This window comes from Coregonus lavaretus, assembly GCF_964263955.1.
Source record: "Coregonus lavaretus genome assembly, contig: SUPER_35_unloc_6, whole genome shotgun sequence".
In the NCBI taxonomy this organism is placed as follows: domain Eukaryota; kingdom Metazoa; phylum Chordata; class Actinopteri; order Salmoniformes; family Salmonidae; genus Coregonus; species Coregonus lavaretus.
The window spans coordinates 749,043-776,981 of record NW_028167176.1 but is presented as its reverse complement, the minus strand read 5'-3'; the positions used below and the strand labels follow the sequence as shown (position 1 = coordinate 776,981).

Below are 27,939 nucleotides of genomic sequence, written 5' to 3'. Positions count from 1 at the left end.
ATAAAGAGAGGTTCCTGCAGATGCATGAACACCCACATGCAGGAAAACCACGAATTGCAGGCCGCAATTAGACTCTTCTCTCCAGATTCAAATACGTTTTATTGTCATGAAAGGAAAACTGCAAGTAACAAAATATAGCCTAAAATAAATTTGCATGAGGATTAGAATAAAACAATTGCTTAAAAAACAAATAATCCAGGTGCCTGAAGAAAGATGTACAGTGAAGGCCACCGCCCTCTGTGCATATGTAATCCCTAGCCAGTCCCATCGAATTCCAGTCCCGTTGAATCCCAGTCCTGTCACTGTTCTACATACTATTTCCCCACTATCTGTCGCCCCTTTATTCAGGTCTATCCTTTTCATACTTTACAAAACAACTTCATTCAGTTGAAGCCATTTAACTTGTCATCTTCAGTGGGGACCAAAAGGGAGCAGTCATTTTCGTGCGTAGGCTGTGCTTCCTCGACTTCTATAGGAGCACTCATGTAGATTTTGACATTGTTACTGTGATCATTGTTCAACTCAGGCTGTGGGACCTGAACTTGACCACCTAGGGCACTCATATCTGGCTTTAGGTCACTGTCAATAGAAGGCTGTGCTCCCTGAACTACCACGGCAGTATCATGATTAGAACATGGCTGGTCCACCTTTAAAGGGTGCTTTTCAAGCTGGTGTTTTTTAAGCTGGTACTGATTTTTAAATCCCTTGTGTCTGAGCTGATGTATGGTGAAAGGGGATTTGAGCCTAAATACCTTGCCACAGACATCGCAGGTATAGTGCATCTTTCTGTGTATTACCATGTGACAGCGCATGTTACTTTTAGTCGCCCAAGTTGTTCCACATATTTCACAGGTGTATCGTATCGGTTCACTCCTTATGGGTGCCTCAGAACTCTCAGCTGACTCAAACTGACCCTCTCGGTCCTTTGACTCAAGTTGTTCGTTGATAGGATCTTCAACAATGGACTTGTGCGCGTCACGATCCCTGCGCTCATTTTTTTCCCTGTGAATGCGCTCATGCCTGATTAACCATTTGATGTACATGAACACTTTTCCACACACAGAACAAGTGGGTTTACAGCTGACAGTCTGCTCCACCAATAGAGGGTGTTTTTCCATCTGGTGTTTTTTGAGATGGTACTGCCTTTGAAAGTCTTCGTTACACTCGGAGCAGCTGAAGGGCCGTTCTCCCTTGTAAACAATGCACTCGTGATTGTCACGATCCTGGCGCTCCTTGAATGTCTTGTCACAGCCTGAGCACCAGTAGTCTTCTCCAATGTGTTTGCGCTCATGGTTGTCGCGCTGTTTAGAATATAAAAACATCTTTCCGCACACAGAGCAACTGTAGGTTTTCACACTGTGTTTGAGTCGCTTGTGCTTGTTCAAGCCGATCTGATGCTTGAATTTCTCACCACAGATATCACAACTAAAAGTCCCTGGGTGTGTTATCATGTGACTTGTCATGCATTTCTTGGTCCCAGTCTTCCCACATATTTTACAGGTGTACCTTGTCTTATATTTCTTCTTCTTTACGGGTGCCGGAGGATCCTCAGTTGACACCAGCAACAGATTCTGTTCTCTCTTGAAGACCTCGACTCCAAGTTCTTTGGATCCCCCAGAGGCTTGACTTCTCTCTTCCTCATCACTTTCTCCTGTGATATTCTGGTTGGCCTTGTGAGTCTCTGGAATCCACTCACTGTAACCTGGAAAGGAAGTCACCAACAATACATTTCACAGGGATGTTTCACAGTGACTCATCATATTGGCCATTACAGAAGCTACAGTGGGAGAAAAAAGTATTTAGTCAGCCACCAATTGTGCAAGTTCTCCCACATAAAAAGATGAGAGAGGCCTGTAATTTTCATCATAGGTACACGTCAACTATGACAGACAAAATGAGGAATTTTTTTCTCCAGAAAATCACATTGTAGGATATTTAATGAATTTATTTGCAAATTATTGTGGAAAATAAGTATTTGGTCAATAACAAAAGTTTCTCAATACTTTGTTATATACCCTTTGTTGGAAATGACACAGGTCAAACGTTTTCTGTAAGTCTTCACAAGGTATTCACACACTGTTGCTGGTATTTTGGCCCATTCCTCCATGCATATCTCCTCTAGAGCAGTGATGTTTTGGGGCTGTCGCTGGGCAACACAGACTTTCAACTCCCTCCAAAGATTTTCTATGGGGTTGAGATCTGGAGACTGGCTAGGCCACTCCAGGACCTTGAAATGCTTCTTACGAAGCCACTCCTTCGTTGCCCGGGCGGTGTGTTTGGGATCATTGTCATGCTGAAAGACCCAGCCACGTTTCATCTTCAATGCCCTTGCTGATGGAAGGAGGTTTTCACTCAAAATCTCACGATACATGGCCCCATTCATTCTTTCCTTTACACGGATCAGTCGTCCTGGTCCCTTTGCAGAAAAACAGCCCCAAAGCATGTTTCCACCCCCATGCTTCACAGTAGGTATGGTGTTCTTTGGATGCAACTCAGCATTCTTTGTCCTCCAAACACGACGAGTTGAGTTTTTACCAAAAAGTTATATTTTGGTTTCATCTGACCATATGACATTCTCCCAATCCTCTTCTGGGTCATCCAAATGCACTCTAGCAAACTTCAGACGGGCCTGGACATGTACTGGCTTAAGCAGGGGGACACGTCTGGCACTGCAGGATTTGAGTCCCTGGCGGCGTAGTGTGTTACTGATGGTAGGCTTTGTTACTTTGGTCCCAGCTCTCTGCAGGTCATTCACTAGGTCCCCCCGTGTGGTTCTGGGATTTTTGCTCACCGTTCTTGTGATCATTTTGACCCCACGGGGTGAGATCTTGCGTGGAGCCCCAGATCGAGGGAGATTATCAGTGGTCTTGTATGTCTTCCATTTCCTAATAATTGCTCCCACAGTTGATTTCTTCAAACCAAGCTGCTTACCTATTGCAGATTCAGTCTTCCCAGCCTGGTGCAGGTCTACAATTTTGTTTCTGGTGTCCTTTGACAGCTCTTTGGTCTTGGCCATAGTGGAGTTTGGAGTGTGACTGTTTGAGGTTGTGGACAGGTGTCTTTTATACTGACAACAAGTTCAAACAGGTGCCATTAATACAGGTAACGAGTGGAGGACAGAGGAGCCTCTTAAAGAAGAAGTTACAGGTCTGTGAGAGCCAGAAATCTTGCTTGTTTGTAGGTGACCAAATACTTATTTTCCACCATAATTTGCAAATAAATTCATTAAAAATCCTACAATGTGATTTTCTGGATTTTTTTCTCATTTTGTCTGTCATAGTTGACGTGTACCTATGATGAAAATTACAGGCCTCTCTCATCTTTTTAAGTGGGAGAACTTGCACAATTGGTGGCTGACTAAATACTTTCAGAAAGTAGTCATACCCCTTGCCTTACTCCACATTTTGTTGCCTGATTTCAAAATGATTAAATATATATATATATATATATATATATATATATATATATATATATATATATATATATATATATATACACACACATACCCATCTACATCCAATACCCCATAATGAAAAAGTGAAAAAAATGTTTATACATTTTTGCACATTTATTGAAAATGAAATACAGAAATCTAATTTACATAGGTATTCACACCCCTTTGCTATGACACTCCAAATTGAGCTCAGGTGCATCCAATTTCATTTAATCATCCTTGAGACGTTGCTACAACTTAATTGAGTCCACCTGTGGCCAATTCAATTGTTTAGACATGAATTATAAAGAAACACACCTGGGCTGCGTTCAGTACGTTTTCTTGTTCTGGAACATTCAATTGAACGGAAACGGTGCTGTACTGAACGACCAGTTGAAAAACGGGGAGGTGTTGGATTGTGGGCATATGTAATTGGTTGTGGAACGCTGTCAGCATTGCCACTGCCCTCGCCACACCCACCAAACAGGAGCAAACATACCTCAAAAGTCTGTTCAAGAACGTTTTGGGGGAAACGTGTCGTTCAGTATAAACCATTCCGCAACGTAGCAAAGGTTCAAGCGAACTGAACTCACCTCTGTCTATATAAAGGTACCACAGTGGACAGTGCATGTCAGAGCAGAAACTATACCATGAAGTCCAAGGAACTGTCCGTAGATCTGATAGAATTATGATATGCCATACACTGTGTGCACAATTTAGGCAAGTTGTATGTTTGAGGATTACTTTTATTATTGAACAACTACAGTGCTCTCGGTCAATCCAAAATGTTAATAAACCTCAAACCTGAATATTTAAGAAAGTAAAAGTGAGGTTTTGGCTTTCTTTGGAGAATATCTATGTGTGCACAATTATTGGGCAACTATTAGTGTGCAGAATTATTATGCAACTAAATGAAAAACGAAAAGTTCCCCATCTCACGTGTTTATTTTCATCTGTTAAAGTGAGAATAATAAACAAACAACTCAAAATTTACAAATAAACATTTGACATTTCAACAACAACAAAAAAAATCTGTGACCAATATAGCCACCCTTCTTTTCAATAACAGTCATAAGCTTTCCATCCATGGAGTCTATCAGTTTCTTGATCTGTTGACAATCAACTTTTTGTGCAGCAGCAACCATAGCCTCCCAGACACTGGTCAGAGAGGGGTACTGTTTTCCTTCACTGTAAATCGACCGTTTAAGAAGGGACCACAAGTTCTCAATAGGGTTTAGGTCAGGTGAGGAAGGGGGCCATGTCATTATTCTTTAATCTTTAAGGCCTTTACTGGCTAGCCACGCAGTGGAGTACTTCGATGCATGCGATGGAGCATTGTCCTGCATAAAAATCATGGTCTTCTTGATAGATGCAGACTTTTTCCTGTACCACTGCTTGAAGAAAGTGTCTTCTAAAAACTGGCAGTAGGTTTGGGAGTTGAGTTTGAGTCCATCTTCAACCCGAAAAGGTCCAACTAGCTCATCTTTAATAATACCAGCCCATACCAGTACCCCACCTCCACCTTGCTGGCGTCTGAGTCGAAGTGGAGCTCCGTGCCCGTTACTGATCCAGCCACGGGCCCATCCATCTGGTCCGTCAAGAGTCACTCATCTCATCAGTCCATAAAACCTTTGAAAAATCTGTCTTCAGATATTTCTTGGCCCAGTCTTGACATTTCAACTTATGTGTCTTGTTCAGTGGTGGTCGGGTTTCAGCCTTCCTTACCTTGGCCATGTCTCTGAGCACTGAACACCGAACACCTTGTACTTCTGGGCACTCCAGGTAGGTTGCAGTTCTGGAATATGACAGCACTGGAGGATAATGGGTTCCTGGTAGCTTCATGTTTGATTCTTCTCAAATCTCTGGCAGTTAATTTGCGTCTTTTTTTTCTCAACACGGTTCTTGCGACCCTGTTGAGTATTTGCAACTAAATGTTTGATGGTTCTGCATCCCTCTGAAATACTTTTTACAATTTTTGACTTTTCAGAGTCAGTTAAATCTCTTTCTTGGCCCATTTTGCCTGAGGAAAATAAGCTGCCTAATAATTATACACACTTTGATATAGGGTGTTGATCTCCTTAGGCCACACCCTCCCTCATTACACAAATAAACATCACCTGATATGCTTAAATCCAATAAGCATTCCAGTTTATACAGCTTGGAGTTGGGAAATATGCATAATAATGATATGGTCAAAATACTGACTTGCCTAATAATTGTGCACACAGTGTATATCTGGGTAAGGGTATAAAACAATTTCTAGAGTATTGAACGTTTCCAAGAGCAAAGTGGTCTCCAGCATTCCGCAATGGAAAAAATATGGAACTACCCAGACTCTGCCTAGAACTGTCCGTCAGACCAAACTGAGCAACCGGGCAAGAAGGACCTTGGCCAGGGAGGTGACCAAGAACCCAAAGAGATGGGAGAACCTGCCAGAAGGACAACAGTCTCTACAGCACTTCACCAATCTGGGCTTTATGGGAGAGTGACCTGATTGAAGCCACTCCTGAGAAAAAGGCAAATGACAGCAAGACTGGAGTTTACAAAAGGGCACGTGAAAGACAGAGCATAAGGCAAAAGATTCTGTGGTCTAATGAGACCAACATTTTACTCTTTGGCCTGAATGCAAAGCGCTATGTCTGTAGAAAACCAGGCACAGCTCATCACCCGTCTAACACCATCCCTACCATGAAGCATGGTGGTGGCAGCATCATGCTATGGGGACACTTTTCAGCGCCAGGGACTGGGAGACTGGAAAGGATAGAGGGAACAATGATAACAGACAAATCCTTGATGAGAACCTGCTTCAGAGTGCAAACGACAGACTGGGGGGGCGAAGATTTACGATCCAACAGGACAATGACCCCAAGTATACAGCCAAAGCAATGCTGGAATGGCTTCAGAACAAGAATGTAAAAGTCCTTAAGTGGCCCAGCCAAAGCCCAGACTGGAATCCCATTGACAATCTGTGGAAATACTTAAAGATTGCTGTTCACCACCGCTCCCCATCTAATTTAACAGAGCTTGAGAAACTCTGCATTAAAGAATGAGAGAAAATACCGAAATCCAGATGCACAAAGCTGGTAGATATACCCAAGACGACCCAAAGCTGTAATCGCTGCCAAAGGTGCTTCAACAAATTATTGACTCAGGGGTGTGAATACTTACTGTAGGTAGGTAGGTCCGGCCGGTCAGGTACACTATATATAGAAAAGTATGTGGACACCCCTTCAAATTAGTGGAATCGGCTATTTCAGCCACACCCGTTGCTGACAGGTGTATAAAATCCAGCACACAGCCATGCAATCTCCATAGACAAACATTGTCAGTAGAATGGCCTTACTGAAGAGCTCGGTGACTTTCAACGTGGCACCGTCATAGAATGCCACCTTTCCAACAAGTCAGTTTGTCAAATTTCTGCCCTGCTAGAGCTGCGCCGGTCAACTGTAGGTGCTGTTATTGTGAAGTGGAAACGTCTAGGAGCAACAACGGCTCAGCCGTGAAGTGGTAGGCCACGCAAGCTCACAGAACGGGACCGCCAAGTGCTGAAGCGCGTAGCGCATAAAAGTTGCCTGTCCTCGGTTGCAACACTCACTACCGAGTTCCAAACTGCCTCTGGAAGCAACGTCAGCACAATAACTGTTTGTCGGGAGCTTCATGAAATGGGTTTCCATGGCCGAGCAGCCGCACACAAGCCTAAGATCACCATGTGCAATGCCAAGCATTGGCTGGAGTGTTGTAAAGCTCGCCGCCATTGGACTCTGGAGTAGTGGAAACGTGTTCTCTGGAGTGATGAATCACGCTTCACCATCTGGCAGTCCGACGGACGAATCTGGGTTTGGCGTACGCCAAGAGAATGCTACCTGCCCCAATGCATAGTGCCAACTGTAAAGTTTGGTGGAGGAGGAATAATGGTCTGGGTCTGTTTTTCATGGTTTGGGCTAGGCCCCTTAGTTCCATTGAAGGGAAATCTTAACGCTACAGCATACAATTACATTCTAGACGATTCTGTGCTTCCAAATTTGTGGCAACGGTTTGGGGAAGGCCCTTTCCTGTTTCAGCATGACAACGCCCCCGTGCACAAAGCGAGGTCCATACAGATATGGTTTGTCGTGCTCGGTGTGGGAGAACTTGACTGCCCTGCACAGAACCCTGACCTCAATCCCCATCGAACACCTTTGGGATTAATTGGAATGCCGACTGCGAACCAGGCCTAATTGCCCAACATCAGTGCCCGACATCACTAATGCTCTTGTGGCTGAATGGAAGCAAGTCCCCACAGCAATGTTCCAACATCTAGTGGAAAGCCTTCCCAGGAGAGTGGAGGCTGTTATAGCAGCAAAGGGGGGGACCAACTCCATATTAATGCCCATGATTTTGGAATGAGACGTTCGACAAGCAGGTGTCCACATACTTTTGGTCATGTAGTGTATGTAAATGAGATTTTTGTATTTCATGCTCAATAACATTGTAAACATTTCTTAAAACATGTTTTCACTTTGTCATTATGGGGTATTGTGTGTAGATGGGTGAGAACAAAATTGATTGAATCCATTTTCGAATTCAGGCTGTAACAACAAAATGTGGAATAAGTCAAGGGGTTTGAATACTTTCTGATGGCGCTGTAGCTCACGCTGCAGAGCTTGAACATAGACAATAATAACTATCAACTGACCTTGAGACTCCATGTCATCATCATCCGTTTCCTCCTGTTTAATGACCAGTGGTGCTGACCATGTCTCCACTCCCTTCCAAAAGACAACCAATGCTGTTATGAACTCTTATCAGCCTTTAGGCCAGTAGATCATACAGCAACAGTTACAACCATCTTGTTGTAGGGGTTTTCCATTACAAAACATAATACAGCAGGGGAATGACACTAAAATAATGGAATATGTTGAAGACAAATCATGGAATATATTTAACACGAATAAATATACTTGGAAGGGCATGTTTTATGCTTAAATGAGAATCCTTGTGAAACCAGCCCTTAAAAAGGTTTATCTGTAGCCTAGATGGTATATTGAGTTTATCTAAGGGTCATTCAAAGCCTTAACATACTATTTACAGCTACAGGCCTGCTACACAGGACGTGACATTTTTGCTGGCCGTGAGCTCACATGGTTTTCAATTAAATATGGCTGAGCGTAGTCTCTGTGAGACATATCTACCCTTACAAATTCGGCAGACAGAGCACAAGCTCCGCTCACCTTTTCAGTCATCTGACCAAAAGCCTGTGATGGCTGTTCTTCCTCTGGTACCAGTGACTGTGGACCTTCGTGTTCCACAGTAGGGTCACCTTCTAGCCAAAGACCATTGGCCTCTTGTTCATTGAGGATTTGCTCCACAACTGGGAAGTTTCTGAAACCTGGTGAGGGGGCTAACATACAAATACAGATGAAAATGTCTGAAAATGTTGTTCATACAGGGATAATGAGGCTCAGATTTCACCAAAACATGTAGTGGAAATATGCCACCACTCGTCATGATGGCATACATTTACCATAGTACAGTCGTGGTCAAAAGTTTTGAGAATGACACAAATACTAATTTTCACAAAGTCTGCTGCCTCAGTTTTGATGATGGCAATTTGCATGTACTCCAGAATGTCATGAAGAGTGATCAGATTAATTGCAATGAATTGCAAAGTCCCTCTTTGCCATGAAAATGAACTTAATCCCAAAAAAACATTTCCACTGCATTTCAGCCCTGCCACAAAAGGACCAGCTGCCATCATGTCAGTGATTCTCTCGTTAACACAGGTGGGAGTGTTGACGAGGACAAGGCTGGAGATCACTCTGTCATGCTGATTGAGTTAGAATAACAGAATGAAAGCTTTAAAAGGAGGGTGGTGCTTGAAATCATTGTTCTTCCTCTGTTAACCATGGTTACCTGCAAGGAAACACGTGCCGTCATCATTGCTTTGCACAAAAAGGGCTTCACAGGCAAGGAGATTGCTGCTAGTAAGATTGCACCTAAATCAACCATTTATCGGATCATCAAGAACTTCAAGGAGAGAGGTTCAATTGTTGTGAAGAAGGCGTCAGGGCGCCCAAGAAAGTCCAGCAAGCGCCAGGATAATCTTCTAAAGTCCCCGAGTCTTCAGCAAGTCCCCGAGTGGCGCAGTGGTCTAAGGCTGTGCCACTAGAGATCCTGGTTCGAATCCAGGCTCTGTCGTAACCGGCCGCGACCGGGAGACCCATGGGGCGGCGCACAATTGGCCCAGCGTCGTCCAGGGTAGGGGAGGGAATGGCCGGCAGGGGTGTAGCTCAGTTGGTAGAGCATGGCGTTTGCAACGCCAGGGTTGTGGGTTTGATTCCCACAGGGGACCAGTATAAAAAAATAATGTATGCACTCACTAACTGTAAGTCGCTCTGGATAAGAGCGTCTGCTAAATGACTAAAATGTAAATGTAAAGTTGATTCAGCTGCGGGATCGGGGCACCACCAGTGCAGAGCTTGCTCAGAAATGGCAGCAGGCAGGTGTGAGTGCATCTGCACGAACAGTGAGGCGAAGACTTTTGGAGGATGGCCTGGTGTCAAGAAGGACAGCAAAGAAGCCACTTCTCTCCAGGAAAAACATCAGGGACAGACTGATATTCTGAGGTACAGGGATTGGACTGCTGAGGACTGGGGTAAAGTCATTTTCTCTGATGAATCCCCTTTGCGATTGTTTGGGGCATCTGGAAAACACCTTGTCCGGAGAAGACAAGGTGAGCGCTACCATCAGTCCTGTGTCATGCCAACAGTAAAGCATCCTGAGACCATTCATGTGTGGGGTTGCTTCTCAGCCAAGGGAGTGGGCTCACTCACAATTTTGCCTAAGAACACAGCCATGAATAAAGAATGGTACCAACACATCCTCCGAGAGCAACTTCTCCCAACCATCCAAGAACAGTTTGGTGACGACCAATGCCTTTTCCAACATGATGGAGCACCTTGACATAAGGCAAAAGCGATAACTAAGTGGCTCGGGGAACAAAACATCAACATTTTGGGTCCATGGCCAGGAAACTCCCCAGACCTTAATCCCATTGAGAACCTGTGGTCGATCCTCAAGAGGCGGGTGGACAAACAAAAACCCACAAATTCTGACTAACTCCAAGCATTGATTATGCAAGAATGGGCTGCCATCAGTCAGGATGTGGCCCAGAAGTTAATTGACAGCATGCCAGGGCGGATTGCAGAGGTCTTGAAAAAGAAGGGTCAACACTGCAAATATTGACTCTTTGCATAAACTTAATGTAATTGTCAATAAAAGCCTTTGACACTTATGGAATGCTTGTAATTATACTTCATTATACCATAGTAACATCTGACAAAAATATCTCATAACACTGAAGCAGCGAACTTTGTGAAGACCAATACTTGTGTCATTCTCAAAACCTTTGACCACGACTGTATTTGCAAAGCACCTTTTCACAACTAGGGGTGTAGGGCGCCCCCCACAGACTGCATCCCGAAGGTCCAGCAGAGGGCGCTATTGTTCCCTCAGTAATAACAGCGCCCTCTGGGGCTGCACAGACAGGCGACTGCTAGCTAGCCGACGTATCTATTTGTATCCCAGCTTCCTACAGACAAATCGCCAATAGGCATAACTACCTGTAGATATTTAATCTCACCGTCTTTTTGAACGCTCTCCATCCTGTTCGCTGGCTTCTCCTTCCCGATGCTATTCTCCATCGCCTGCAATTCTGTCCTCGAACTTTGGTTTTGTTCATGCAACATTTCCACTCGAAGAGCAGCATACGTTTCTCCCATAAATTGACAGATGTCTTGCAAGGCTGTTGCTGTCAAAGTTTCCATAATGGACGCAACACGAGAACGAAAGGCGAGTTCGAAAGACATGGTTGATACAAAAGAATAAAAAACTGACTGCGAGAGAAGGCTACTGGCGGAATGGTTGAAAGTGTTGGCTGTTTCCAGAGATACCGTTTCTTCTTCGTGTGGTTTTTCGGACTAGACACTTTATTACGTACTGCTGCCTTTCACAGCTCGGAGTGTGAATTGCAATAAATACCAGAGAAAGAGGCGAAGCGAGACGTTTTACTCAGCCCAAAATCTGTCCACGAAAGTAAGCCCACGCACGAGTGAGGAATTTTGTATGGAGGAAATGAGTGTCGAATTTGGTCAACAAAACATTTTATTGTTAATTTGCTAGGTGAGGCTTATTTGCCCGAATATACGTGTTGTAATGGGTAGGTTGTTACGAATGCACTGATAAGTGGACACACAAGGCATCTCGCAAATTTTGGGGTTAAAAACAACAACTATCGGAAGTTGTGACTGTTGTCATAGAGATAGATAACCCATTTTAGCATGGACATTGCCATTGAGGGCTTCTCCCATTTTAAAGTAGTCAACTGGGTGGGGATTCCTATGAGTTGGGAACATAGAAATATAATAGGTCTGGAACCTCTAAACTTAGCAAATTGACTGGTAAACGCATGGGTACACTTGCAATGATTTTCGTGTTAATGTTCATTTAAATGATGCTAACTGATGTGGTTCATTCAATTATATTTATTTTATAATGTCAGTTTAAACAAAGCACAGCAAAGATTGATTTAGATTATTTAGATTTCGATCACGTGTCAAACTCATTCCACGGAGGGCCGAGTGTCTGCGGGTTTTCGCTCCTCCCTTGTACTTGATTGATTAATTAAGTAGGGTGGCAGGAGGGGGAAGGGAGGGAGTCAGGAGGGGGACAGGAGGGAGGCAGGAGGGGTACAGGAGGGGTACAGGAGGGAGGCAGTAGGGAGACAGGAGGAGGACAGGAGGGGGACATGAGGGAGACAGGAGGAGGACAGGAGGGGTACAGGAGGGGGACATGAGGGAGACAGGAGGAGGACAGGAGGGAGACAGGATAGTGACTGTTCAGCAGCTTGATGGTCTGGGGGTAGAAACTATTGGCCAGTCCTCCAGTTATTGCCCTGATGCTCCTGTACTGCCGGCGTCTGAGTGAAGGAAGCAGGGAGAACAGGCCGTGGCTCGGGTGGCTTGGGTCCCTGATTATCTTCTTGGCCTTCCTGTGACACCTGGTGTTGTAGGTGTCCTGGAGGGCAGGCAGTGTGCACCCAATGGTGCATTCGGCTGAGCGAACCACCCTCTGTAATGCCTTGTGGTCCGCAGCGGTGGAGTTGCCGTACCAGGCTGTAATGCAGCCCGGCAGTATGCTCTCGATGGTGCTTCTGTAGAACACTGCGAGGGCCCTCTGGGACAGGCCCAAATTTCTTCAGCATCCTGAGGTTGAAGAGTCGCTGACGTGCCTTCTTCACCACGGTGTCCGTGTGGTTTGACCATTTCAGCTTCTCGAGGATGTGCACGCCAAGGAACTTATCCTTTTTGACCATCTATACGGCAGCCCTGTTGATGAGGATGGGGGCGTGCCCAGCCTGGTTCCTCCTGAAGTCCACAATCAGCTCCTTTGTTTTGCTGACATTGAGGTAGAGGTTGTTTACCTGGCACCACGCCGTCAGAGTGCCTTCCTTCTCCGTGTAGGCCATCTCGTCGTTGTTGGTAATCAGGCCTACTACGGTTGTGTCGTCAGCGAACTTGAGGATGGAGTTGGAACTGTGTGAGGCCACGCAGTCGTCGGTATACAAGGAGTACAGGAGGGGACTGAGGACGCACCCTTGTGTGGCCCCCATGTTGAGAATCAGTGTCGAGGAGGTAATGTTGCCTACCTTCACCACCTGGGGGCGGTCCGTTAGGAAGTCCAGGACCCAATTGCAAAGGGAGGAGTTCAGTCCCAGGGCTGTGAGCTTTGTGGTGATCTTAGAGGGCACTATAGTATTGAAGGTTGAGCTGTAGTCGATGAACACATCCTAACATATGCATTCCTTTTGTCCAGGTGTGGTGAGGGCAGTGTGCAGTGCAATGGCCATTGCATCATCTGTGGATCTGTCAGGGTGGTAGGCGAATTGGAGAGGGTCGAGTGTGTTGGGCAGGGAGGAGGTGATATGGTCTTTGAATAGCCTCTTGAAGCACTATTCATGATGACGGCGGTGAGTGCTACGGGACGACAGTCTTTCAGTTCAGCTACTTTCCCTTTCTTGGGCACGGGGATGATAGTGGACATCTTGAAGCATGTGGGGGTAGTGGCCTGAGTTAGAGAGAAAATTTCAGAAAACACAACAGCCAGCTGGTCTGCACATGCTCTGAGGGCGTGGCTAGGGAAGACGTCTGGGCCGGCAGCCTTGCGAGGGTTAACACGTTTGAATTACTTCCATACGTCCTCCCTGGAGACCGTAAGTACATAGCCCTCGTTGTCCTTTGGGGCTCTCCTCGGCAGCTCAGCGTCGTCGTTGTGCTCTAAGCGTGAGAAAAAGGTGTTGATGTCCGCAACGTGGCTGGCTTTCTTTTTGTAATCTGTGATCGTTAGGAGCCCCTGCCACATACGCCTTGTGGGTACAATTCCTGCTTTTACTTCCTGCTTTGCTCCTATGTCTACACTTGCAATGGCCACCAGTCCCCCACATCATTGACTTGAATGGGGACACCCATTCTATTCATTCTATGGTTGGGAGCAATCAGCCAATGACAAAGAACATTTACTACTTTAAAATGGATTTAGCCTCAATAGCGCTACCCACGCTGTCACAGAAGCTATAATGGCACAGATACAAAGATGAGTCCTCCATCTCTAGGGTGTCAAACTCATTCCACAGAGGGCTGAGTGCCTGCAGGTTTTTTTTTTTTTTTTAAGACCTAGACAACCAGGTGAGGGGAGTTCCTTACTAATTAGGGACCTTAATTCATCAATCAAGTACAATGGAGGGAGGAGCGAAAAGGCGTATCTGCCCTCTCATTTGCTAGAATGGTCCCATCTGGAGCCATATTTAGGATGCGTTTGTAAATTCACTCTGGTTATCTACTCTGATTTCAGACCACTCTGGTCTGAGTGTGCCAGAGCGCAGAATAACTGATGAATTTATGAACTTGCAACACCTGCTGAATATGACCGGTGTCAGTAAATGTCGGCAAAAAAAGTAATTAAATTGCAGTTACAGTCACTAAAGCTCTAGAAAACATGAAAACAGCCTAACCAGCTCTGCTAGGGCGAGTAAAATGGTCAGAGTGAGGTGTTCTCTTATTTGTGTCTGGAAGGAGCTAGCAAGCTAGCCAGCTTTAGCCAGTTAGCTTGGGTGCTTGACTGCCATTGTGAGGTCAGAACGCTCAGATCGCTCAGATCAACCCTACTCCTCAGCCAGAGCGTCCAGTGTGCGCTCTGAACGCTCCTCTGAGAGCAAGATGCTCTGAACAGGCAATCTGACAATGCTCTGAATTTACGAATGACCCAGACACTGGAGACAATTTACGAACGCACCCTTATAGAATTTGGCCAACTTAGAATTGTTTATATTGTATTAAATTCTAGATATTCAGTTACATAGCATTGTTTAAATATTCCCCATGTAATGTTAATGGAGCGCTAACATGGCTTCCATAGAATGTTGAAGTGTCAAGTACTATCTGCATCATATAACGCAGAAACCAATGACCTAACTCTCTAACTACATGGCTCTGGTCCGGTCTGATCTCACCTCCTTCCTTCCATATTTGAGGACATGTATTTAATTGTCAGAGCAGTCATATTTGAGGACATGTATTTCATTGTTAGAGCAGTCACACGAATATCTTGTCAATATAATAGACAATCTTTGTAAATAATAGTTAACCGCCTCCTTAATTTTCCTGCTGTTATCAATATTTGTGTTGTAAAATAATAAAATGTAAAATCACGTTGACTTATTTTTATTCCTCTCAAAAAACATGTAAAGTTGACAAACCTATTAAAGGAAAGCTGTTACTGGAACAACTGATAAGTCAGAAGAAAGATCTATCAATTCCATCACTTTGATTTACACTGCACAAAAACATAAATGCAACAATTTCAAAGATTTTACTGAGTTACAGTTCATATAAGGAAATCAGTCAATAGAAATAAATAAATTAGGCCCTAATCTATGGATTTCACACAACTGGGCAGGGGCCCAGCCAACCATAATGAGTTTTCCCCCACAAAGAAATACTCCTCAGCACCGCCTCAGACGATCCCGGATGTGGAGGTCCTGGGTTGGCGTGGTTACACGTGGTCTGCGGTTTTGAGGCCAGTTGGAAATACTGCCAAATTCTCTAAAATGATGTTGGAGGCGACTTATGGTAGAGAACTGAACATTGCACATTCCCTCAAAACTTTAGACATCTGTGGCATTGTGTTGTGTGAACTTTTATTGTCCCCAGCACAAGTTGCACCTGTATAATGATCATGCTGTTTAATCAGCTTCTTGATATGCCACACCTGTCAGATGGATGGATTATCTTGGCAAATAAGAAATGCTCACTAACAGGGATGTAAACAAATTTGTGCACAAAATTTGAGAGAAATAAGCTTTTTGTGTGTATGGAACATTTATGGGATCTTTTATTACATCTCATGAAACATGGGACCAACATTTTACATGTATACTGAACAAAAATATAAAACGCAACATTGCTTGTACAACCCTAGCTGTCCAGATTCAATAGTCTGTGATTGCGGCCAACAATTTGGGGCGTTCCTGCATGTGGGCATTCCCCCCCTCGAGCATCCCATTGGTTCCTGTATGTGGGCATTCCCCCCCTCGAGCATCCCATTGGTTCCTGCATGTGGGCATTCCCCCCCTCGAGCATCCCATTGGTTCCTGCATGTGGGCATTCCCCCCCTCGAGCATCCCATTGGTTCCTGTATGTGGGCATTCCCCCCCTCGAGCATCCCATTGGTTCATGTATGTGGGCATTCCCCCCCTAGAGCATCCCATTGGTTCCTGTATGTGGGCATTCCCCCCCTCGAGCATCCCATTGGTTCCTGTATGTGGGCATTCCCCCCTCGAGCATCCCATTGGTTCCTGTATGTGGGCATTCCCCCCACCGAGCATCCCATTGGTTCCTGCATGTGGGCATTCCCCCCCTCGAGCATCCCATTGGTTCCTGTATGTGGGCATTCCCCCCACAGAGAATCCCATTGGTTCCTGTATGTGGGCATTCCCCCCCTCGAGCACCCCATTGGTTCCTGTATGTGGGCATTCCCCCCACCGAGCATCCCATTGGTTCCTGCATGTGGGCATTCCCCCCCTCGAGCATCCCATTGGTTCCTGTATGTGGGCATTCCCCCCACCGAGCATCCCATTGGTTCCTGCATGTGGGCATTCCCCCCACCGAGCATCCCATTGGTTCCTGCATGTGGGCATTCCCCCCCTCGAGTATCCCATTGGTTCCTGTATGTGGGCATTCCCCCCCTCGAGTATCCCATTGGTTCCTGTATGTGGGCATTCCCCCCCTCGAGCATCCCATTGGTTCCTGTATGTGGGCATTCCCCCCACCGAGAATCCCATTGGTTCCTGCATGTGGGCATTCCCCCCCTCGAGCATCCCATTGGTTCCTGTATGTGGGCATTCCCCCCACCGAGCATCCCATTGGTTCCTGCATGTGGGCATTCCCCCCCTCGAGCATCCCATTGGTTCCTGTATGTGGGCATTCCCCCCACTGAGCATCCCATTGGTTCCTGTATGTGGGCATTCCCCCCCTCGAGTATCCCATTGGTTCCTGTATGTGGGCATTCCCCCCCTCGAGTATCCCATTGGTTCCTGTATGTGGGCATTCCCCCCCTCGAGCATCCCATTGGTTCCTGTATGTGGGCATTCCCCCCACCGAGCATCCCATTGGTTCCTGCATGTGGGCATTCCCCCCACCGAGCATCCCATTGGTTCCTGTATGTGGGCATTCCCCCCCCCCCCCGAGCATCCCATTGGTTCCTGCATGTGGGCATTCCCCCCACCGAGCATCCCATTGGTTCCTGCATGTGGCTTGTGTTTACATGACTCTTTTGATCTTCTGGATTTTCTCTATTTTATTAAAATGTGGGTCAAATAAAAAGTATTTGTTTTTATTTAGGCTATGACATCATTGTAGTATAATTAATGTGCAATGTTTTAGCTTAAAATGTATGTGTAATCTGTTAATGTGTTGGATAGCAGATATACTAGCCACCCCACCCCTCTCTTAATCAAAGCGCTGTGAGGAAGTGATGTAAAAAATAAACAGACACAATAACTTCAACAGAACTGCGGAAAAGCAGTGCTCGGCAGACTGGGGGCGAAGAACACGGTCTACCGCTGTCCTAGCTAGCTAGCTACCGGTGGTGTTACCCATGCCTGTGTACCGGAGTTCTAGCTAACTCGATAGGCTAGCACACAGTGTCCTTCACCGAGCACCTGCCCTCGCCATAACGCTAACAGAACTGCGGCACTGTCTACCGGTGTCGCCCCCGCCTCCAGCCTGTGCACCAGAGTCCTAGCTAGCAGATGCAGGAACACCACGAATTACAGGCCGCAATGACACCCTTATCTCCAGATTCAAATACGTTTTATTGGCATGAAAGATAAAATCCAATGTTGCCAAAGCAACACAACACTCAAAACAATATAGAATATGGGCTGAAAGAATACTGTCAAACTGATGCTGCACGGTTGCAAGTAACAAAATACGGCCTAAAATAAATTAACATGAGGATTAGAATCAAATAATTGCTTCTTTTTTTTAATCATCCAGGTGCCTGAGGAAAGATGTGCAGTGAAAGCCACCGGCCTCTGAACATATGTTATCCCCTGCCAGTCCCATCAAATTCCAGTCCCGTCGCTGTTCTACACACTGTTGCCCCTTTATTCATGTTTATCCTTGTTTTTAATTTACAAAACGACTTCATTCAGTTGAAGCCATTTCACTTGTCATTTGCAGTGGGGTCCAAAAGGGAGCTGACATTTACAGGCGTAGTCTGACATTGGTACTTATTCAACTGAGGCTGTGCGACCTGAACTTGTCCACCTAGGGCACTCATATCTACCTTCAGGTTGCGGTCAATAGAAGGCTGTGCTCCCTGAACTACCATGGCAGTATCATAATCAGAACATGGCTGCTCCACCTTTAAAGGGTGCTTTTCAAGTTGGTGTTTTTTAAGATAGTACATATTTTTAAAGTCCTTGTTGCACTGTGAGCAGCTGAAGGCCCGGTCTCCCTTGTGTCTGAGCTGATTTTTTTACATTTACATTTTAGTCATTTAGCAGACGCTCTTAACCAGAGCGACTTACAGGAGCAATTAGGGTTAAGTGCCTTGCTCAAGAGCACATTAACGTCATTTAGCAGACGCTCTTAGCCAGAGCGACTCACAAATTGGTGCGTTCACCCTATAGCCAGTGGGATAACCACTTTACAATTTGGGGGGGGGGGGGGGGTTAGAAGGAATACTTTAGCCTATCCCAGGTATTCCTTAAAGAGGTGGGGTTTCAAATGTCTCCGGAAGGTGGTGAGTGACTCCGCTGTCCTGGCGTCGTGAGGGAGCTTGTTCCACCATTGGGGTGCCAGAGCAGCGAACAGTTTTGACTGGGCTGAGCGGGAGCTGTGCTTCCGCAGAGGAAGGGGAGCCAGCAGGCCAGAGGTGGATGAACGCAATGTCCTCGTTTGGGTGTAGGGACTGATCAGAGCCTGAAGGTACAGAGGTGCCGTTCCCCTCACTGCTCCAAAGGCAAGCACCATGGTCTTGTAGCGGATGCGAGCTTCAATTGGAAGCCAGTGGAGTGTGCGGAGGAGGGGGGTGACGTGAGAGAACTTGGGAAGGTTGAACACCAGACGGGCTGCGGCATTCTGGATGAGTTGTAGGGGTTTAATGGCACAGGCAGGGAGCCCAGCCAACAGCGAGTTGCAGTAGTCCAGACGGGAGATGACAAGTGCCTGGACCAGGACCTGCGCCGCTTCCTGTGTAAGGCAGGGTCGCACTCTCCGAATGTTGTAGAGCATGAACCTGCAGGAGCGGGTCACCGCCTTGATGTTGGCGGAGAACGACAGGGTGTTGTCCAGGGTCACGCCTAGGCTCTTCGCACTCTGGGAGGAGGACACAGCGGAGTTGTCTACCGTGATGGCGAGATCATGGAACGGGCAGTCCTTCCCCGGGAGGAAGAGCAGCTCCGTCTTGCCAGGGTTCAGCTTGAGGTGGTGATCCGTCATCCATACTGATATGTCTGCCAGACATGCAGAGATGCGATTCGCCACCTGGTTATCAGAAGGGGGAAAGGAGAAGATTAGTTGTGTATCGTCAGCGTAGCAATGATAGGAGAGACCATGTGAGGATATGACAGAGCCAAGTGACTTGGTGTATAGGGAGAAAAGGAGAGGGCCCAGAACCGATCCCTGGGGGACACCAGTGGTGAGAGCACGTGGTGCGGAGACAGCTTCCCGCCACGCCACTTGGTAGGAGCGACCGGTCAGGTAGGACGCAATCCAGGAGTGAGCCGCGCCGGAGATGCCCATTTCGGAGAGGGTGGAGAGGAGGATCTGATGGTTCACAGTATCAAAGGCAGCAGACAGGTCTAGAAGGACAAGAGCAGAGGAGAGGGAGTTAGCTTTAGCAGTGCGGAGAGTCTCTGTGACACAGAGAAGAGCAGTCTCAGTTGAATGACCAGTCCTGAAACCTGATTGGTTTGGATCAAGAAGGTCATTCTGAGAGAGATAGCAAGAGAGTTGGCTAAAGACGGCACGCTCAATAGTTTTGGAAAGAAAAGAAAGAAGGGATACTGGTCTGTAGTTGTTGACATCAGTGGGGTCGAGTGTTGGTTTTTTGAGAAGGGGAGTAACTCTCGCTCTCTTGAAGACGGAAGGGACATGGCCAGCGGTCAAGGATGAGTTGATCAGCGAGGTGAGGTAGGGGAGAAGGTCACCGGAGATGGTCTGGAGAAGGGAGGAGGGGATGGGGTCAAGCGGGCAGGTTGTTGGGCGGCCTGCAGTCACAAGTCGCAGGATCTTATCTGGAGAGAGAGGGGAGAAAGAAGTCAAAGCATAGGGTAGGGCAGTGTGAGCAGGACCAGCAGTGTCATTAGACTTAACAAACAAGGATCGGATGTCGTCAACCTTCTTTTCAAAGTGGTTGACGAAGTCATCCACAGAGAGAGAGGAGGGGGGGGGGGGGGGGGAGGGAGGATTCAGGAGGGAGGAAAATGTGGCAAAGAGCTTCCTAGGGTTAGAGGCAGATGCTTGGAATTTAGAGTGGTAGAAGGTGGCCTTAGCAGCAGAAACAGATGAAGAAAATGTAGAGAGGAGGGAGTGAAAGGATGCCAGGTCGGCAGGGAATTTAGTTTTCTTCCATTTCCGCTCCGCTGCCCGGAGCTCTGTTCTGTGAGCTCGCAATGAGTCATCAAGCCACGGAGCTGGAGGGGAGGACCGAGCCGGCCGGGAGGATAGGGGACACAGAGAGTCAAAGGATGCAGAAAGGGAGGAGAGGAGGGTTGAGGAGGCAGAATCAGGAGATTGGAGGGAGAAGGATTGAGCAGAGGGAAGAGATGATAGGATGGAAGAGGAGAGAGTAGTGGGAGAGAGAGAGCGAAGGTTGCGGCGGCGCATTACCATCTGTGTAGGGGCAGAGTGAGTAGTGTGGGAGGAGAGTGAGAGAGAAAAGGAAACAAAGTAGTGGTCGGAGACCTGGAGGGGAGTTGCAGTGAGATTAGTAGAGGAGCAGCATCTAGTGAAGATGAGGTCAAGCGTATTGCCTGCCTTGTGAGTAGGGGGGGACGGTGAGAGGGTGAGGTCAAAAGAGGAGAGGAGTGGAAAGAAGGAGGCAGAGAGAAATGAGTCAAATGTGGACATAGGGAGGTTGAAATCCCCCAAAACTGTGAGGGGTGAGCCATCCTCAGGGAAGGAACTTATCAAGGCGTCAAGGTCATTGATGAACTCTCCAAGGGAACCTGGAGGGCGATAGATGACAAGGATATTAAGCTTAAATGGGCTAGTGACTGTGACAGCATGGAATTCAAATGAGGAGATAGACAGATGGGTTAGGGGAAAAATTGAGAATGTCCACTTGGGAGAGATGAGGATTCCTGTACCACCACCCCTCTGACCAGATGCTCTCGGGGTATGCGAGAACACATGGTCAGACGAGGAGAGAGCAGTAGGAGTAGCGGTGTTTTCAGTGGTGATCCATGTTTCCGTCAGCGCCAGGAAGTCGAGGGACTGGAGGTTGGCATAGGCTGGGATGAAGTCAGCTTTGTTGGCAGCAGAACGGCAGTTCCAGAGGCTGCCTGCGACCTGGAACTCCACGTGGGTGGTGCGTGCAGGGACCACCAGATTGGAGAGGCAGCAGCCACGCGGTGTGGTGCGTTTGTGTAGCCTGTGCAGAGAGGAGAGAACAGGGATAGGCAGAGGCATAGTTGACAGGCTGTAGCAAATGGCTACAAAAATGCAGAGGAGATCGGAATGAAATGGGCTAAGCATCTGGGAGCGGAGAGAGCAGGGCCTCCCTCACCAAAACTTCTACCTCGGAAACTAAAATTGTTTCACTGAACCACCCGAAGAAAAAAAAAAAAACTCTCCCAACTTCCGCCTTTGGAAATCAGAATTGTTGTGAACCACAGCGGTTCAATGTTTAAAAGAATAGACTCAACCCACTTTGTTCAGCTAGCCAACTATGACTCCATAGCCAACTAGCAGACTAGCATCCAATAACAATAACACACCGTTTAGCGCCAACACTTGGTCACAACAAACCACCAATATTGTGATAACACACTAAACAGATCATTCGTGTCTGTGTCAAGTTCCTTACATGACGCAGCAATGATTAGACGTTGGCTAGCTAGGACAAGTAAATTGTGGCAGGCAGCTTCGTGCCTCGATACTAACCCACAATTACCCACGGAAAGCTACAATAACAACAATACTAACCTACAATAAATACAATACCTAACTACAGCTAACTACCTACCTACGATCTAATACATGGTTAAGCAAAAGTTAAACGTTGGGTAGGACTACATTACCGTTGGAGCCAGCTCTCCAGCGTTGCTAATCGTTACCAATAGCTACCCGCTAGCTAGCCTCGTGCCTCGATACTAATCCACAATTACCCACGGAAAGCTACAACAACCACAATACTAACCTACAATAAATTCAATACCTAACTACAGCTAACTACCTACCTACGATCTAATACATGGTTAGGCAAAAGTTAAACGTTGGGTAGGACTACATTACCGTTGGAACCAGCTCTCCAGCGTTGCTAATCGTTACCAATAGCTACCCGCTAGCTAGCTAGCCTCGTGCCTCGAAACTAACCCACAATTACCCACGGAAAGCTACAATAACAACAATACTAACCTACAATAAATACAATACCTAACTACAGCTAACTACCTACCTACGATCTAATACATGGTTAAGCAAAAGTTAAACGTTGGGTAGGACTACATTACCGTTGGAGTTGCTAAACGTTACCAATAGCTACCCGCTAGCTAGCTAGCCTCGTGCCTCGAAACTAACCCACAATTACCCACGGAAAGCTACAATAACAACAATACTAACCTACAATAAATACAATACCTAACTACAGCTAACTACCTACCTACGATCTAATACATGGTTAAGCTTTACTCAACACTACATGTAGCTTACCTCCTACTTACCTCCAACCAGAGAAAAACACGTCCTCTCCCGAGCTCTAAGCCCTGGTATAGGGCTGATGTATGGTGAACGGGGATTTGAGCCTAAATACCTTGCTACAGACATCGCAGGTATAGCGCTTCTTTCTGTGTATTACCATGTGTTTGGTCATGCCACCTTTAGTCCCCCAAGTTGTTCCACATATTTCACAGGTGTACCGTATTGCTTCACTCCTTATAGATTTTTCAGAACTCTCCGCTGACTCAAACTGACTCTGTTGGTCCTCAAAGTGCTTTGACTCAGGCTCTGGGTCAACAGTCTGCTCCACCATTAGAGAGTGTTTTTCCAGCTGGTGTTGTTTGAGATGGTACAGCCTTTGAAAGTCCTTGTTGCACTCTGAACAGCTGAAGGGCCGGTCTCCCTTATAAACAATGCAATCATGCGTGTCACGATCCCTGCGTTCCTTGAACGTCTCGCCACAGTCTGAACACCAATAGTTTTTTCCAGTGTGAACACACTCATGCGTGTCGCGAGATGTGGCCTGCCGGAAGGTTTTTCCACACACCGAGCAACTGTAAGTGATCCCTGGGGTGTGTTTGGAGCGTGTGTCTGGTCAAGAAGTCTTGACGCTTGAATTTCTTGCCACAGATATCGCAGCTGAAGGGCAGCCCTGTGTGCTTTATCATGTGACTTGTCATTCTGCCTTTATTGGTCTCAATCTTTCCACATATTTCACAGGTGTTCCTTTTTATATTTATATTATTATATTTATTCTTCATGGGTGCTGCAGCATCCACAGCTGACACCAGCAACTGACTCTGTTCTCTGTTGAAGTCGTCGTGTCCAAGTTCTTTGGATCCCCCAGAGGCTTGACTTCTCTCTTCCTCATCACTTTCTCCTGTGATATTCTGGTTGGCCTTGTGAGTCTCTAAAATCCACTTGTTGTAACCTGGAAAGGAAGTCACCAACAATACATTTCACAGGGATGTTTCACAGCGACCCATCATATTGGCCAATACAGAAGCTATAATTGTTTCAAAGAAGAGTAAAGCTCAGCTTGTCTGTTTTGTATTGAACATTGATTAAAATAATAACTTCCACTGACCTTGAGACTCCATGTCATCATCATCATCCTCCTGTTTTATGACCAGTGGTGCTGGCCATGTCCCCACCCCCTTCCAAAAGACAATTAATGGCGTTATCAGCTTTTAAGCTAGTAGATCATACAGCAACAGTTACACAAGCATCTTGTTGTGGGTAAAACATTTGTTTAATAAAAACTATATGTTGAACACAAATCATGAAACACAAGAAGGGTATTTATATATTTAACTCTTAAAGGAGAATCCTTGGGAAACCAACCCTAAAACGTTTTATCTGTAGCCTAGATGGTATATAGCGTTTATCTAGGTGTCATTCAAAGCCTTAGTGTACTATTTACAGTTACAGGCCTGCTACACTGGATGTGTAACTTTTGCTGGGCGTGAGATGCTCATATGGCTTTCAACTAAACCTGTGCCTAAACAACGCGGCTCTGTGAGACATATCTACCCTTACAAAATCAACGGCCAAACCACAAGCGCAACTCACCGTGTCTGTTGTCTGACTAAGAGGCTGTGATTGCTCTTCTCCCACTGGTACCAGTGATGGCGGACCTTTTTCTTCCACAGTAGGATCACGTTCTAGCCAAATACCATTGGCCTCTTGTTCATTGAGGATTTGATCAACGACTGGGAAGTTTCTCAAACCTGGTGGGGGAGCCAACAAACAAATACAGATTTAGATTTTCTGAAAATGTGCTTCAACACAATAACAAGGCTCAGATTTCACTAAACTGTGATAATATAGGCCATCAGCACTCATAATGGCATATATTTATATGTCAAATAGATTAGATTGTATTTGTAAAGCACCTTTTCACTGCTTGTAATTAATACTTTAATGGACAGACGTAGAGCCAGGGCGCCCCCCACAGACCACACATTCAGCAAGGGAGGACGACTGCTAAACAATCTTACATGTGGGGAAGTAACAGTTAGTTAGCTATAGCCTATTTGTATCCAACCCCTACTCATAACTGTCTGTAGATTTATTCTCACCGAGGTTTTGCATTCTCTCCATGCAGTTCGCTGGCTTCTCCGTCCAGGTGCTATTCTCCATCACCTGCAACTTTGTCTTTATCCTTGAACTTTGATTTTGTTCATGCACCATTTCCACTCGAAGAGCAGCATAGGTTTCTACCATAAGTTGACAGATGTCTTGCATGGCTGTTGCTGTCAAAGTTTCCATTATGGATGCAACACGAGAACGAAAGGCGAGTTCGAAAGGCATGGCTACAAACATAAAGGAGATGATAGATGTGATGTGACAGTCAGTCAGACAACCACAATTGCATACTCCTCGCGTCCTCTCTCCTATCCTCCTCAAAACACATTGGAGGAAAAAGCCAGAGGTCCCGTCACTCTGACTTTCTCCTCCAATGGGTTTTGAGGAGGCACGCAGACGCGAGGAGTTCGCACTTGAAATGTTCCCAGTGAGAGAACGAAATTACTGGCGCAGTTGAGTTGGGGTTGGTCGTTTCGTTCCAGACTGCGGACGAGGTTGAGCCGGTGACATACCGTAAATACTCGTTTATCTGCCTCCTTAATTTGACCAGTTATCAATATTTGTGTTGCAAAAAAAATAATGTCAAGATATATTGAAAAACCCTTAAAAGGAAAGCTGTTACTTAATCAACTGATAATTCAGAAGAAAGAACAATTCCATCATTTTGATTTACATTGCTTGTACAACCAACCCTTGCTGTCCAGATTCAATAGTGTGTGATTGCGGCCCACAATTCTGGCCGTTCCTGCATGTATGCATTCCAGCATGTGGCTTGTGTTTAAATTACACTTTTAATATTCTGGATTTCCCCATATAGCTCTGCATTGACATGATTGGTTGAGGTAGGTGGGGGCGGGAGGTCCTATATAAAACACAAACTCACTTCCTTGACAACATCCTGCACAGGACCCCCGCCTCCAGCCTGTGTACCTGGAGTCCTAGCTTAATTGACCAATAGAAGTATAAAGAGGGGTTCCTGCAGATGCATGAACACCCACATGCAGGAAGACCACGAATTGCAGGCCATAATTACACCCATCTCTCCAGATTCAAACAAGTTTTATTGTCATGAAAGGAAAAATCCAAGCTGCAAGTAACAAAATCCTAAAATAAATGAACACGAGGATTAGAATCAAATAATTGCTTTAAAAAAATCATCCAGGTGCCTGAGGAAAGATGTACAGTGAAGGCCACTGCTCTCTGCGCATATGTAATCCCTAGCCAGTCCCATCGGATTCCAGTCCCGTTGAATCCCAGTCCCGTCGCTGTTCTACACACTATTTCCCCACTATCTGTCGCCCCTTTATTCATGTCTATCCTTTTCGTACTTTACAAAACAACTTCATTCAGTTGAAGCCATTTAACTTGTCATCTTCAGTGGGGACCAAAAGGGAGCAGCCATTTTCATGCGTAGGCTGTGCTTCCTCAACTTCTATAGGAACACTCATGTAGATTTTGACATTGTTACTGTGATCATTGTTCAACTCAGGCTGTGGGACCTGAACTTGTCCATCTAGGACACTCATATCTGTCTTTAGGTCACTGTCAATAGAAGGCTGTGCTCTCTGAACCACCATGGCAGTACCATGATCAGAACATGGCTGGTCCACCTTTAAAGGGTGCTTTTCAAGCTGGTGTTTTTTAAGCTGGTACTGATTTTTAAATCCCTTGTGTCTGAGCTGATGTATGGTGAAAGGGGATTTGAGCCTAAATACCTTGCCACAGACATCGCAGGTATAGTGCATCTTTCTGTGTATTACCATGTGACTGCGCATGCTACTTTTAGTCGCCCAAGTTGTTCCACATATTTCACAGGTGTATCGTATCGGTTCACTCCTTATGGGTGCCTCAGAACTCTCAGCTGACTCAAACTGACCCTCTCGGTCCTTTGACTCAAGTTGTTCGTTGATAGGATCTTCAACAATGGACTTGTGCGCGTCACGATCCCTGTGCTCATTTTTTTCCCTGTGAGAGCGCTCATGCCTGATTAACCATTTGATGTACATGAACACTTTTCCACACACAGAACAAGTGGGTTTACAGCTGACAGTCTGCTCCACCAATAGAGGGTGTTTTTCCATCTGGTGTTTTTTGAGATGGTACTGCCTTTCAAAGTCTTTGTTACACTCGGAGCAGCTGAAGGGCCGTTCTCCCTTGTAAACAATGCAATCATGCGTGTCACGATCCCTGCGCTCCTTGAACGTCTCGCCACAGTCTGAACACCAATAGTTTTTTCCAGTGTGACCACGCTCATGCGTGTCGCGAGATGTGGCCTGCCGGAAGGTTTTTCCACACACAGAGCAACTATAAGTGATCCCTGGGTTGTGTTTGGAGCGTTTGTGTCTGGTCAAGAAGTCTTGACGCTTGAATTTCTTGGCACAGATATCGCAGCTAAAGGGCAGCCCTGTGTGCTTTATCATGTGACTTGTCATTCTGCCTTTATTGGTCTCAATCTTTCCACATATTTCACAGGTGTTCCTTTTTATATTTATATTATTATATTTATTCTTCATGGGTGCTGCAGCATCCCCAGTTGACACCAGCAACTGACTCTGTTCTCTGTTGAAGTCGTCGAGTCCAAGTTCTTTGGATCCCCCAGAGGCTTGACTTCTCTCTTCCTCATCACTTTCTCCTGTGATATTCTGGTTGGCCTTGTGTGTCTCTGGAATCCACTTGTTGTAACCTGGAAAGGAAGTCACCAACAATACATTTCACAGGGATGTTTCACAGCGACCCATCATATTGGCCAATACAGAAGCTATAATTGTTTCAAAGAAGAGTAAAGCTCAGCTTGTCTGTTTTGTATTGAACATTGATTAAAAGAATAACTTCCACTGACCTTGAGACTCCATGTCATCATCATCATCATCCTCCTCCTCCTGTTTTATGACCAGTGGTGCTGGCCATGTCTCCACCCCCTTCCAAAAGACAATTAAT

General features: G+C 46.0%; 1 protein-coding gene across 1 annotated transcript; it reads right to left on the bottom strand.

Annotated features, from left to right (window-relative positions):
* Positions 1-81: 81 nt before the first annotated feature.
* LOC311110438 (uncharacterized protein) lies at positions 82-27,854 on the bottom strand (the record flags this gene model as incomplete). Its single annotated transcript, XM_084188985.1, has 9 exons — positions 82-1,702; positions 8,109-8,181; positions 8,644-8,801; positions 23,170-23,379; positions 23,714-23,845; positions 24,002-24,071; positions 27,051-27,217; positions 27,554-27,685; positions 27,842-27,854. 9 exons carry the CDS (start codon positions 27,852-27,854, stop codon positions 384-386), a joined length of 2,274 nt encoding a protein of 757 aa, XP_084045111.1. The 3' UTR covers positions 82-383.
* Positions 27,855-27,939: the final 85 nt, after the last annotated feature.